General features: G+C 42.6%; 1 protein-coding gene across 1 annotated transcript in view; it reads left to right on the top strand.

Annotated features, from left to right (window-relative positions):
* Positions 1–13,806, top strand: part of dachb (dachshund b) — a 72,013-nt gene that overhangs the window by 36,426 nt on the left and 21,781 nt on the right. Inside the window, exon 2 of the mRNA XM_076092338.1 lies at positions 5,826–5,941. Within this exon, the coding sequence (XP_075948453.1) occupies positions 5,826–5,941 (116 nt within the window). The remainder of the gene's footprint in view (positions 1–5,825; positions 5,942–13,806) is intronic.

Here is a 13,806-nt window from a genome sequence, read left to right as displayed (position 1 = left end):
GCCATTTGGGAGGACAGGCGAGGGTGCGTGTGTGTCAAAGTGGGAAGACTTACTTCAAGGTGGCTCATCAGATCGTGTGTGTGTGTGTGTGTGTGTGTGTGTGTGTGTGTGTGTGTGTGTGTGTGTGTGTGTGTGTGTGTGTGTGTGTGTGTGTGTGTGTGTGTGTGTGTGTGTGTGTGTGTGTGTGTGTGTGTGTGTGTGTGTGTGTGTGTGTGTGTGTGTGTGTGTGAAATGTCAGCTTCATGTTTTCCATTCGTGGCATGTTGCTTCTTTTTTTTGTTGTTGTTGTTCTGAGCCAATTAAAAGGTCATCAAAAAAACAGAAAATAACATATGCAGCGAACATTTGGAAGCTGCTGTGTCTCATTTTAATTAACATCAATAAATCATTACCTCTTTAATTATGAGACGATATTATAATTACTGCAAACAGACAACAGCAGACTGTCTGCCTCCAGCTTCCTCTCTACTCTGGACACTTCCTCATTTAAACCAGTGTGTCTGAGTTTGAAGGGAAATCCGACGGCTTTATTTGTCATAAAACAGGATAATGGGCGCCGTCCTGAAGTTAAAATCTCACGTTACATTCGTTCTGTCCTTTTTTGTACAGTTAACAATACAAAACCATCACCCAAACAGAGCGGATTTAACAAGCGGATTTAACGAGTGGCTTTGTAAAGGCATGGTTTTACTCGGACAAGCAAGAATTGATTTTGTTTGTTAATTAATCAACTTTCATTGGCCTAAAAGTCTGAGGCCAAAACGTGGATTGCACCCTCCTTGTTAACGTAAAAATTATGGAGGTCATGTCCATATATCGTACGATAAGTCTAAAACGTAAAATGATGGAGGTCCTGTCCGTATATCGTACGATAAGTCTATCGTGTAAAAATGATGGACGTCATGTCATAAATCATCGTACAATAAGTCTACAACGTAAAAATGATGGAAGTCATGTCTATACATTGTACGATAAGTCGATAACGTAAATGATGGAGGTCATGTCCATATATCGCACGAATGGTCTATAACGTAAAAATGGTCGTGTCCATATATCGCACGCTAAGTCGATAAGGTAAAAATGGAGGACATGTCCATATGTCGTACAATAAGTCTATATCGTGAAAATTAAGGTAATGTCCACACATCGTACGATAAGTCAATTCCGTAAAAATGAAGGTCAAGTCTATACACTTTACGATAAATCAACAACTTAAAATGTCCATATATTGTACGATAAGTGAATAGCGTAAAAATGATTACGGTCATGTCTGTACATCGTACGATAAATCTATAACGTAGACTTGATGGAGGTCACGTAAAGATAAGAAGGTTCTATGTGCCGGAATGTCACGTAGAGAACGAGACCACGTCCTCTCAATGGTCCGCAGTCTGAGTACGGTTGTTGTTTTCATATCTAGTAATCGGACCATTGGGGGGGGGGAACTAATCGGTCTGATTAGAACTTACGAAACAATACTTTGATTCAGACATGTTTGTTCTCTGCTTTTGAGACAGAAATTGCAGCAAATCTGACAGAAAAGGAGTCGTTTTGTCTGGTTGTTGCGTCGTCTAGGAAATTTATAAAGACTTCCAGTGAATGACTGCTCAGCTCACAACGCAGTGTGGATGTGAGGAGGAGGAGGAGGAGGCCAGGGGGTCAACGGTCACCTGGCTCACCTGTCATGTAATGATTTCACATATGAGGTGAAGTGTTCCGCCGAAGAAAGGAGAGCCAGAGGCCGATTCGTTTCTATTTAAGGGGTTTGAGTGCAGTCAAAGTTAAGGGTTAACAAATGAATGTAGGTCAATGGTGTGTGTGTGTGTGTGTGTGTGTGGGTGTGTGGCCAGGCTTGTGCCTCTATATGCAAGTGTGTACATGCAGCATACATGTGTGTGTGTGTGTGTGACCTGCTCTTTGTTCCTGTGCTCGGTGCGGTAAGGAGAGTGGACCGTTGACGAGGATTAATGCCCAACATATGGCAACCCTACGGGACACACACACACACACACACACACTGCAGTCATTACTCTGAACAAAGAACTGTAAGGCTAATGAGAAGGCGATATCATGTGTCCTTTGCACACACACACACACACACATGGCATGGATTCACGTGGATACGCATACACACCTTAATGTTGCTTACACATGGATGGATGCAGATGAACACACACACACACACCTGGTACTGTAACATGTTTCCATTTTGAGTGTGTGTGTGGGAGAGTTGAAAGGTAGCGGGGGGGGGGGGTTTGTTGATGGAAAGACTTTAACGTTAGAATGCAAACACCTGTGTGTGTGTGTGTGTGTGTGTGTGTGTTAGTGTGTAAAAGACAGAGGGAGAATAGTGTGTTTGTTGTACAGGTGTGTGTTTGTGAGTGAAGGAGAGGTGAAACAGAGTTCAGAGGAAAAGTGAAGGTTCATGTTTTCATTTCTTCATGCTCCTCTGCCCCTCTCAATATGTGTGTGTGTGTGTGTGTGTTTCTCTCGTACGCGATCACACCCCAAAACCTTGTCAAGACGTTTTCTCTCCACATGTTTTTACACACTTGCTCTCTTCTCTCCTCCGTCTTGCTACCACTCCCAGAGGGATCTGACCGACATACCCACATGTTCCTGAAAAGCCCAACATCTACTCTGTTGTTCTGCTCGGTTCCATTCTAGTTCAGCATCACTGGACAGCCATCGACCCTTCTTTGAGCCCCGCCCTCTTTAGTTACCGTTGCTACACCTGTGTAGATTTATATTAATAGGTGCGTATCCATCCACCTGTTTATGTGCATTAAAAAAAAAAGAATTCTGCCATTTTGAAGCCTTGAGCCCGAAGTTTTGACCGTCGCCATCTTTGCTTTTTTGCAACCAGGAAGTGACCATATTTGGACTGAGGAGGAGTGACGTACAGACGCCGTATACGTCTCTAGTAGAGACCTGTCAATCACCGTGTAGCCCCGCCCTAAAGCATCCCCTGCTTTATGGTCTGTTTGACTCTAAATGGACCATAATGTACTAAATGAACATCATGCTGTATTGAAGAATACTTGAAACTAGAGATTGAGACCATAAACTCATGTTTACAATGTTTACTGAGGTAATAAATCAAGAGAGAAGTAGAGTCATTTTCTCATAGACTTCTATACAACCAGAGGAGTCACCCCCTGGTGGACACTAGAGAGAATGCAGCTTTAACACATGAAGCTTTGGATCCACTCTACAGAACCAGAGGTTGCCACCTTATGAAAACTTGAACAAATAAATTTATTGTTATTAAACGATGGCAGATTTACTCAAAATGTACCCAATGCTAGTACGCTAACGGTTAGCTGTCTTGCCAAAGCGAAAATTGTTCTTTTCGTAAGAGCTCCAGAAGGATAAATCCTTCCTTTTCTAAAGAAGCACATTTTCGTCCGTACACGGTGGAGATCATAATAACAGTTGCCTTTTTTTTTTGTTATTTGACAATCAATAAGTATATTACAAAAATACATTACTTGTGTTTTGTGTTCTCCAGTGTCATTTCACCGTTTTCAAATAAACTGTGTCCGATGAAGCGTTTCCCGTGGTGTTATGAATAGATAATGAACTAATAATCTCCCGTCCCGATGAAAACACATATGGTGAGCGTGTAAGCTTGTATATGAGCGCATGCATGAACGCCATAGGAAGTAAGCTGGACATGCTAACGTTAGCGATTTGTGTAAAACACACAGATTAATCTATTCGTTACGGTTTTGTCGTTGTGTTTTTGGTTTTGAAAACTTTGCTATAGTGTAGTTCAGTTCCATACTCTTGTGTTTAATGTGCCGTTCTTTATATTAAGGCTCTCTTCTGGTCTTTTCTATTCTATTTTCATCCGGTGACACTGTGGTGAAGTGCAGGTTTGAGTTTTCTGCTCCTCTCTCTCTCACACGCTCTAGGTGTAAATGACTTTGGACGGCCATCTGTTACTTAGCCACCCTGCAGAGAGTTGGCCTGCATGCACACCTCCTGTGTGTGTGTGTGTGTGTGTGTGTGTGTGTGTGTGTGTGTGTGTGTGTGTGTGTGTGTGCGCGCCTTCCTTTATGTTTAGTGGCATGTGTGCAGTTACTGTATTCTTGTGTTTATTTATGCCTACGTGCACATGCATAATACAGCAGAGTGTGTGTGTGACAGAAACAGAGAGGGATACTTGTGTTGTAGATGTGTATTCAGCCTCTCATGCTCATGTAGAACATGCATTATTGTGCATGTTTGTTTGTGTGTGTGTGTGTGTGTGTGAGACACTGTTTTACATCAGTGTTAGCATATTTAGCCCCAGCCAACGCTAATGCCTCCTTTTTCTGTCTCCTCTCGTTTAAATCCATCATTTGGTAAAGTAAAGTCTATTGATGCACATTAAAGTAAAGTCTATTGATGCACATTAAAGTAAAGTCTATTGATGCACATTACGTTATGTTGATTGTTTGTGTTGTTCGGTTTCCTGCCTGTGGCTTCTCCACAATAAAAGCTTTCAAGCTGTACATACTGTTAACAAGGCTGTAGCCAGGATTTTTCAGTCTCCTCCAAATACCCCAAATATTTTTTATTAAATTCATTACAAAAAAGATATGTCAAATAATTCAAAAACAATAGTGTTATTTTTTTTTTTTAATATTGTATTTATTGAATTACCTGTTCCACCATCTTCTAAGATCATCTCCTACAGTTAATTCCAAATAATTTGATTATTTTCAGGAAACTTCCTTTGAAGTTGTTGGTGTATTATACAAACCTCTGTAAAATAAAGCGTTACTGTTTACTGTTCCAACATTGAGGTCTGTTTCAAAGCGCTCTCCACACTGCCAGGAATATAATCATGGGGAAAAACAATACAGAATCACTGATTTATTTGGCCTAAAAGTCGTCAAATTTAGCAAAAGACAAAATACTGGAAACAGTCTAAAAGCCTTTTCTATGTAGAATCCCCCAGAAACCTCCAAATCCCCAGAATGTAGCTAAAGCCCTGTTTGTTAAATGGCTTTTTATCCTGAATATTAATAAACGTTCAGGTTATTATCAAAAGCATTTGGATACTCACTGATCTGGTGTTAATTTAAGATCAGAGTTCTTAGTTTTAATCACATTTCATGTCACAAATTCCTCACAAATCAGATATTAGTTTCCATATCTTGCATCAGGATTCTTCCTCCGTTGAGAGGCGGAACAAGCGGATAAAGATCCTCTCTCATCTTAAAGTCGGCGTGTTTCAGGACGTGTTGACTCTCGCTGTGTGTGCCGGTTGTTGTCAGTCCGAGGTGTGAAGAGATCGCTCCGTCTCCAGCCGGAGACGCCGAGTGTGTGTTGAGCTTTCCTGGAGTCAGGTGTGCCGTCGGTCCTCCGGTGTGGAAGTGAAGCTGTGCGCCGCGTGGCGTCAGTCGGTGATTTGATTGCGTGCGAGCGACCTGCTGCAGCATCCAGCTGTCAGCCGACCAGCAGTGCACCCGACATGTTTAATATTTCTACCGTGAAACTAACACATTAGATCTACAGTCAAATAACGTCAAAGTACCAAAGTACCCAGAGGGGGAATCCAGCCGCTGCTTTCATCTGTAATAATACAGATGCATAGAAAAAGTAACATCATAATATTGAGGGTTATAAAAAGTACAGCAGAATAATATAAAATGTGATTAATAACTCAGTGTTGCCTACATTAATAGAGCAACATCATAGATCTATATTGTAGTAGGACATGATTGTGGACCATCACATGTTCTACAGACCTCTCCGTCTCTCCATCCTGGAGGCTGTGGACCTAATTCTGTGTCGTAGTGATTAATCTCTGTCTCCCCCCCTCCTCCCTCCAGCTCTCGTCCGGGCCGTCCTCCGAAGCGTTGTTCTGGTGCAGGGATCCAGGAAAGCCCCAGGCTGCTGCACCCGGGCCTCCCCGGCCTGCTGTCCCCCAACCTGCTGTCACACACCGGTAAGAGACAGACAGTGTGTGTGTGTGTGTGTGTGTGTGTGTGTGTGTGTGTGTGTGTGTGTGTGTGTGTGTGTGTGATGGATGAATGATGGTTTTTATTTCTTTGCTTCCTCGTTTTATTCTTTCAACTCTCGTTTTGTTTAACCGAGGTGACGCTTTAACTTTTACTGATCCGAATCGCTGGTTTTTAAAGGGACAGTTCACACACATACACGTCTCTCCTCTTACTTGTTGTGCTGTTTGTTGATCCGGAGTTGGATCGTTTTGGAGATATCGTCCGTAGACATCTGGCTTCTCGCCAACATTACGGGACGATACGTTACTCGACATTAGAGAAGCTCTCAGCAAAGACCCGGTTACTCAAGATAACCCACAGACCGTGTTGTGAGCAGTTTCTACAACTGTGTTGTTGTTTAATAAGCTGAGAGCTGGACTCTGAGATGTACATCATCCTCTTCTCTCCATCCCTCCCATTTCTCTCTGATCCGTGAGTGGAAGAAACGGAAGAAGAAGAAGAAAGAGCTTTTCTGCACCAAAAGTGTAAATGGATGGAAAGAAAAGTCTGTTAGAGAGAGAGAGAGAGAGAGAATGGAGAGAAGGAAGGAGGGATGTCGCCAGAGGAGATGATGAAACCTAAAAACGAGTGCCAGAGAGAGAAAAAGGGGGAGAAAGACAGATTGTTGAGGAGTTGACGACAAACGAGAGGATGGAGGGAAGGAAAGAGGAAACAGAAAGAGAATGAACGAATGACGGGAAAGAGAGAAAGATGTTAATGTAAGAAGAAGAAGAGAAAAAGACCTGCAGAGAAAGAGAGAGAGAGGGCGAATGAGTGCAGACTGCATGGTGGTGTGATGAATGACACGTCTCTGGGGTCCCACTCCTCCATCTGTCCATCCCTCCCTCCCTTCTTTCTCGACTCATCTCCCTTCCTTCCTTTTCTTGCCTTCCTACGACTCTTCCTTTTCTTACCTCGTTCTCTCCTTTATTTCTCCCTCTATCCTTTGTGAATCCTACTTTTCTACTTCCTCTCCTCCTTTTTTCACTTCCTACTTTCCTAGCTTCTCTTCTCCATCCCTCCCTCCCTTCCCTCTTCCTCCTCCTTCTTGTCTTTCCTTCTTCTTCGACTCATCTCTCTTCTTATTTTTCTTTTCCTCCCTTCCTTCAGTCTGTCTTTCTTTCCTTCCCTCCTTTTTCATTTTCTTATTTTTTTTGTACATGTGCCCTTTACTTCCTTTCCTTTATTCCCTCTTCTTCCCTACTTTTAACTTCCTCCCTCCTTTCCATTCCTCTTGCTTCCTTGACTCACCTCCCTTCTTTCCTTCCTCTGCCCTTTTCATCTCCCTCGCCTCCTTTCTTGTCTCCTTAATCCCTCCTCCATCCTTTGTAACCTTTTGTTCCTGCTTCCTATCTTTCATTCTTGCCCTCCTTTTTTCGCTTCCTGCCCTCATTCATTTGTAACATCTCCCCTCTAATTTCCTCTCCTCCTCTTCCCTCCTTTTTATTTTGTCTGACCCTCCCTCCTTCCTTCCTTACCTCCCCCTTCTACCCTTTTCATATTCCTTGTCTCCGTCCTTACCTTCCTCTAATCTCTCTCCTTCCTCCCCTGTTTTCTCTTCTTCCCTCTCTTTTACTTCACACCTGCCATGTTGCCCTCTCTTCTCTGCTTTCCTTTTTGTCTCCTTCATTGCCTCCTTCCATCCTTCCTTTCCCTCATTTCCCTCCTTCCTGCCCTGTTTCTTCCTCATCCTCTCATCTCTCCCTCTTCAAACTTCCTCTTCTTCATCCCTCCCTTCCTCTTCCTCTTCCATCTCCCCACATTTCTCCCTCAACCATTATTCTTCCTCTCACCTTGCTCTTACCTTCAAATCTCTTTTTAAACAATTTTCTTTTTCCTCTCCCTCCCTCCCTCCTTCTTTCCTTCCCTCCATCCTTCTCTCCGTCCCCTTGACAGTGACTGTTGGCCTCCTCTCTCTCTCTCTCTCTCTCTCTCTCTCTCTCTCTCTCTCTCTCTCTCCAGGATAAATAAAACATGGTTGTGTTTAGTGACATATGGACACAGCTCACTGTGGCATACTAATGACACACACACACACACACACACACACACACATCAGGTATGTCTGTGTGTGTGTGTGTGCGCCGAAATGTGTGTGTTTGTTGGAACATTAGTGGAACCCAGAGAAAACATTTGCTCACTTATGATCGCTCATTAGACACACACACACACACACACACAGAGTACATACAACACACACACTTGGCAGTCGTCGGATGTTGCATTCCGCCTCAGCCACACACACACACACACACACGCAGAGTCGGTCGTCTTAGCCGCCCTGCGTCCATGGAGACGCCACGTTGCCGGGGGAGACGGGCTGTTGTTTACGACCTCGCGGGCACCACGGCGATGGGGGGCATCAGCCAATCACAGATGGACATTCATCACACCGCTAGAAAACACACAGAACACAGAGTTTGGAAGAAAACGTGGTGAGAAGAGAGCAAAAAGGATGAGGAGGTGAAGAAGAAGATGACAACGGGAGGAGGTTGTTGGTAAGATGGAGGCGATGGAAGAAGGGAAGGAGGGAGGGAAGAAGGAAGGAAAGAAGGGAGGATGAAGAAAGACCTGACATAATCACATTTGAGAACTTTAGAAAGAAAAGTGGAATGACATTAATTAAACAAAGATAGAAGAAGAAGAAACAGGAAGGAGGAACGATGCAAAGAGCTCTTAATAGAGACAGAAAGGTGGATGGAGGAAGAAGGATGTGAGGAGAAAGGAAAGGAAGACAGAGCCAGACGAAGGAAAGGATGAAGGGCAGAAGAGAAAAGGCAAAAATAAGATGGATGGAAGACAGAGAGAGAGAGAGAGAGCGAGCAAGGGAGGAGGCACAAACGACAACAAGAGAGTGATATCAGTTTAATTGGCCCCATCTTCCTTAACAAAGACGCTGTGATGATAAGCGTGGGAGTGTGTGTGTGTGTGTGTGTGTGTGTGTGTGTGTGTGTGTGTGTGTGTGTGTGTGTGTGTGTGTGTGGTAACCTATGCAGGGTGCTGCAGCACTCATTTGACTTGTTAATTCACTTCAAAAACAGCTCAATGGTTCGCCTTGTCTTCACACACACGCACGCGCACACACACAGAGTTTGGACACAGAGGCACATAAACACAACTACAAACACTTTATGCACAAAGACATTTTTTTTTAATACACGCACTCCACAAAAAAAAACACAAATACACTTTGACGCACACACACACACGGTTCGTAAACACTCATTTTTGGAACAAACACACATTTTGCAGTGACAAACATAAACACATCTGGCGCATACACACACATTTACCTCACTTGTCCATGCACACACACACACACACACACACACACACACACACACACACACAAGTACTCTGTGTAGGTTACAGATGAAGTGCTTTCAATCTTGTCCTGAAAAGAATACACTCATCTGAGGACTCTTATGTGCACCTGCAGAGAGAGAGAGAGAGAGAGAGAGAGAGAGAGAGGAGTAGATCCAGGGGGAGACGAAGGGGGAGACGAAAGGGGAGGGAGGGCTGAAGAGGACTAAAGTGACATAAAGTCCTTTTCATCTCTCCTCCTCCTCCTCTTCTTCTTTTCCTTCCACCTCCTGCATCTATATGACGGCTACACACACACACACACACACACCATCGTCAGCGGCTGCTAGCGCCTCCCACCGGTTGAGTTTAAACGCTAGATGTCTTATCTTGTAGCTACAGAAACTAATATTTTACCATTTCTTCCTGTTCTCTTTGTTACATTTTAGAGCATTAAAGTGGCAGTTATGACTATTTCCAATGTAAAGATATAGTGGAGGAATTCCCCCTCTGCAGAGCCTTAAAGCTACTAAAGAAACTTTAATTGTGTGTTGATTTTGCCAGAACACAATCAATGAGGTAATAAACTATAATAACCTGCAGCACACGTTATTACCATAAAACACCTGTTTGTACCAGCAAAGTAATTGCTGCTAATAAAAGAGGATAGATGGTTCTGTCAGGAGTTTTGTTTAAAAACTTGATCTTCACTAATTCAGTGTTTTGTTGGCGGTTAGAACTCATTTTACAAAATCACTAACTGAAAGAAAGACGGCATATTCTCAATCCGCCATGTTTCACAGATGAAGATAGACAAATTCCTTATGCTTTTAATTTTCTTACTTTACAAATTCAACATACACATTAACTATTGATTTAAACCCCTAACCATTGACTTTACACAGGGAATAGTCTCTAACCATTGACTTTACACAGGGAATAGAGTCTCTAACCATTGACTTTACACAGGGAATAGTCTCTAACCATTGACTTTACACAGGGAATAGAGTCTCTAACCATTGACTTTACACAGGGAATAGAGTCTCTAACCATTGACTTTACACAGGGAATAGAGTCTTTAACCATTGACTTTACACAGGGAATAGAGTCTCTAACCGTTGACTTTACACAGAGAATAGAGTCTCTAACCATTGATTAAGGGAACAAATAACCACTTGCATTTTCTTTAATCATTTTGCCCTTTTTATATTGACTTTATTAGGCATTGGAAACCTCTAACCACTGACTTTAAATGGCTAATAGAAGAGACAACACTTGACTTCATTAGGCAACCATAATGATTGACTAATGGAGCGCCTAATCATTGGCTTTAGAACACATACCTTTGACTTTAATCACAGAGTTGAACACCCAACTATAGACTTTACAAGAACAATTTTCTTTGGTATTTTAACTTTATACTGTTTGTTGACTTCATGAATTAATATAACCGTGACCATTGACTAAAAATTGGCAATATAACTTCAAATGATTGCCTTTTTTTAGGCAGTAAAGCCCATGCGGTAGTGTTTCTGAGCACGGGACTCCCTTTAAAAACCTCTGACAGTCTGTCTGATGTCAAGCATTAAGAATAACTATATAGAAAATAGACAGTCTTGTCTCTGATGGTCTTGTTTACTGATGTAGGTCATATAGAGGCGTCTGTATTACAGAGAATGTTTCATAACCAGTTAAAAGATCCTACCAACTTTAACTGTGAACATAATCCTAAATCATTGACTTTATTAGGCAATAGAACCCTTTACCATTGACTTATTTTAAAAAAAAAAGACCCAGTTTTATCAAACTTTATTAGGCAATGGATAGACTACTCCGTCTTTTTACAGGAAATAGACCCAATAACATGGAATTTAATAGAATTGAACCTCTAACCATTGACTTTTAACAGGCATTACTGTATTACTTGTCGTCAACCTTCAAACCCAGTTGCTCTTCCAGTTCAACTTAATGGAAATATTCTAATGGAGTCTGGTGACTAAATGTTGTTGCTAAAGACTTCCTGTTTACAGACTCAGACATCTTTAAGTCGAAGACTTGGCAAAGACAATGACTCTAAAGCCGGTGTCTGTGTCGATCAGAGATGACACAAAATGGCCGCTGTGAAAAGGTTCCAAACGGGCGTCTTGGACTTGTAGTGAAAGCTAAAGATGGGCCACCTAAGTGCCAGAGTGCGGAGCTGAAATCTATTTGACTCAGCACAAGAGCAATCGACTGCATTTGTAAATTGGCACTCCGAGTGCTCGCAGGAAGAAAGGGGGAGAAAAAAAAGAAAAACAGAAAAACACAGAACAGTGTGTTTCTAAATTCAGAACACAAAGAGCAATTTCTCTGTTTTCCTGTTTGTTTTATTCAAAGTGTCACTCCGTCTCTGAGAGCGCGTTCGGAGCACTTCGTCAGAGATGTAGGTGCAGTGGATTAAATATTTATAACCACGGCCAAATGGGGTGGGTTTCACGCGAGCTCGGGGGGGTGGGGGGGGGTTTAGGACTCTTGAAGATCACCCAACAGCCTCCACCAGCAAACTCAAAGCTATTAAAGACCATCCTGACGCACTGTGCTGTGGAAGGACACTGTCAGATCTCATTTAGAATATCGCCATGTAGTGCATGCTTTTACTGAAAAAGGCCTTAGAGGAGGAGGAGACGGTTCGCTTCCTTCGTGGTGGGTGGGGCGTTAATGACTAACATGTTGCTATGTAGAACACAGTCCTGGTCTCCTACCCAGAGACCAGGAAGCTGTGTTCGGTCAAAATGAAGAACTCACTTAGAGACTTCAAGTTCAGCAATCGTTGTCAATTGTCAAACTCTCTCAAACAATTTAGCTTTTATTTTGAAAAACCTGAAGTCAAACGTTTCAACATTTATAACTTCAACCGCCATCAACATCTTCAGTATGTTATATTTTATAATTTCCTGACTTTCGAACATAATACACCACAAATCATGACTCATTATGTTTTCGGTCTGTCCGGTGCTCCGGTGCTTTCTCGTGAACGGGATATCTCACCAACGCCTGGAGGGAATTTCTTCAAATGTTTCACTAACTTCCACTTGGGCTTCAGGATGAAGTGATTATAATTTGGTGGTGAAAGGTCATTCATTAATGTCAATCCTGACGATTTCACACAAATAATTAAAGACGACTAAGTGGTGACATTTCCAACAGACATGGTTGTTAACCGCAGCTTGACTGAGTGGCGGAATAATACGACCGCGAGGCGGTTATTCTAGTTTCTGATGTTCTCCTTTTCTGTGGAAGTTTCTGCACTGTTTTAGCTTTTGTTTAATCAGGAAGTCTCTAGTAAATACATTTATCTGTTTTACATGAGAGACCTGTGAGGCCAAAGTGGCGGTGTGGGGTTTTTAACACATTATTTCGCACCCAGGCTGCATAGTGCAAAAACATGTTTTTGCCAAGACTTTAGGGACACAAACAAATCTTGTCAGTTCATTGTTTCTATCTCTTCTTCTCACACAAAATACATTAGGATTCATCCCTTCAGAAGCATTAACGTCTGGACCGAACTTTGTACCGATCCGTTCTGTAGATGTAGATATTTCACTGGATAAATGACCATTGTTGACCTGCTGGTGGTGCTAGAGAGAAAAGTCAGAGGATCACCAAAGTCGTAAGGATTCTTCCTGCAGGCATCACGGGCAACTGTACCAAGTTCCATGGCAATCCATTCAACGCTATGATGAGTACAAGCGATGTAAGCAGGCCAAGAATACGGTTTTACATACAAAGAAGAGCAAAGAGATTATCTGATCAGTGGTTCAGTTACAGAGAAGTTTGGACTTCTACATGAAGGACAAAGTGATAAGAAATACGGACAAATCTTTGTTTAAAAGTCTTGAATTAAACCAACCTTGACTTTCGCTCGATTTTTCCGACGAGTCGATTTGGTATGTCACGTTACGCTGACGATTCACTTCTCTTCTGTCATAATCCTCTCTGTCCACACTTCCTATTTCCATTCCTTCTTTCTGTCTCCTCCTCCTCTTCTCTCTCTCTTTCGTCCTTCGGAAAAACATTAGGATGCACGGGAAGGAAAAAGAGATGGGTAAACAACGTATGGACAACCCACAGGGGACCACTGAAGCACACACACACACACACACACTGGCTTCTATATGATGCGTGTGTCTTTGAAGCAGTCTGTCAATCAATCACACACTAATTCCCAAGGTTCCTTGGTCACCATTAGCGGCGGGGGTCGATGCTCGGTAACCGTGGACACAGCGGACAGCCATCGATCTGAGTGAGTGTGTGTGTGTGAGTGAGTGTGTGTGTGTGTGTTTGATAGTCATGATGGAGAACAGTATTGCGGTTCTGCCCTCACTATTGATTGTCTTCTAGTTTCATCGAGGCGAAGCGGGCGTTCGGACTCTCTATCCGAGTGTGTGTGTGTGTGTGTGTATGAGTGTGTATGTCCACTTGTGTGTGTGTGTGTAGCCCTGTTTCCTGTATCTGTATATGCATCTCT

Source organism: Anarhichas minor, unplaced genomic scaffold, assembly GCF_050575085.1.
Source record: "Anarhichas minor isolate MPS153535 unplaced genomic scaffold, ASM5057508v1 ptg000016l, whole genome shotgun sequence".
Lineage (NCBI taxonomy): Eukaryota > Metazoa > Chordata > Actinopteri > Perciformes > Anarhichadidae > Anarhichas > Anarhichas minor.
Note: the sequence above shows the minus strand (reverse complement) of the source record. Positions and strands in the feature narration are given on the sequence as shown.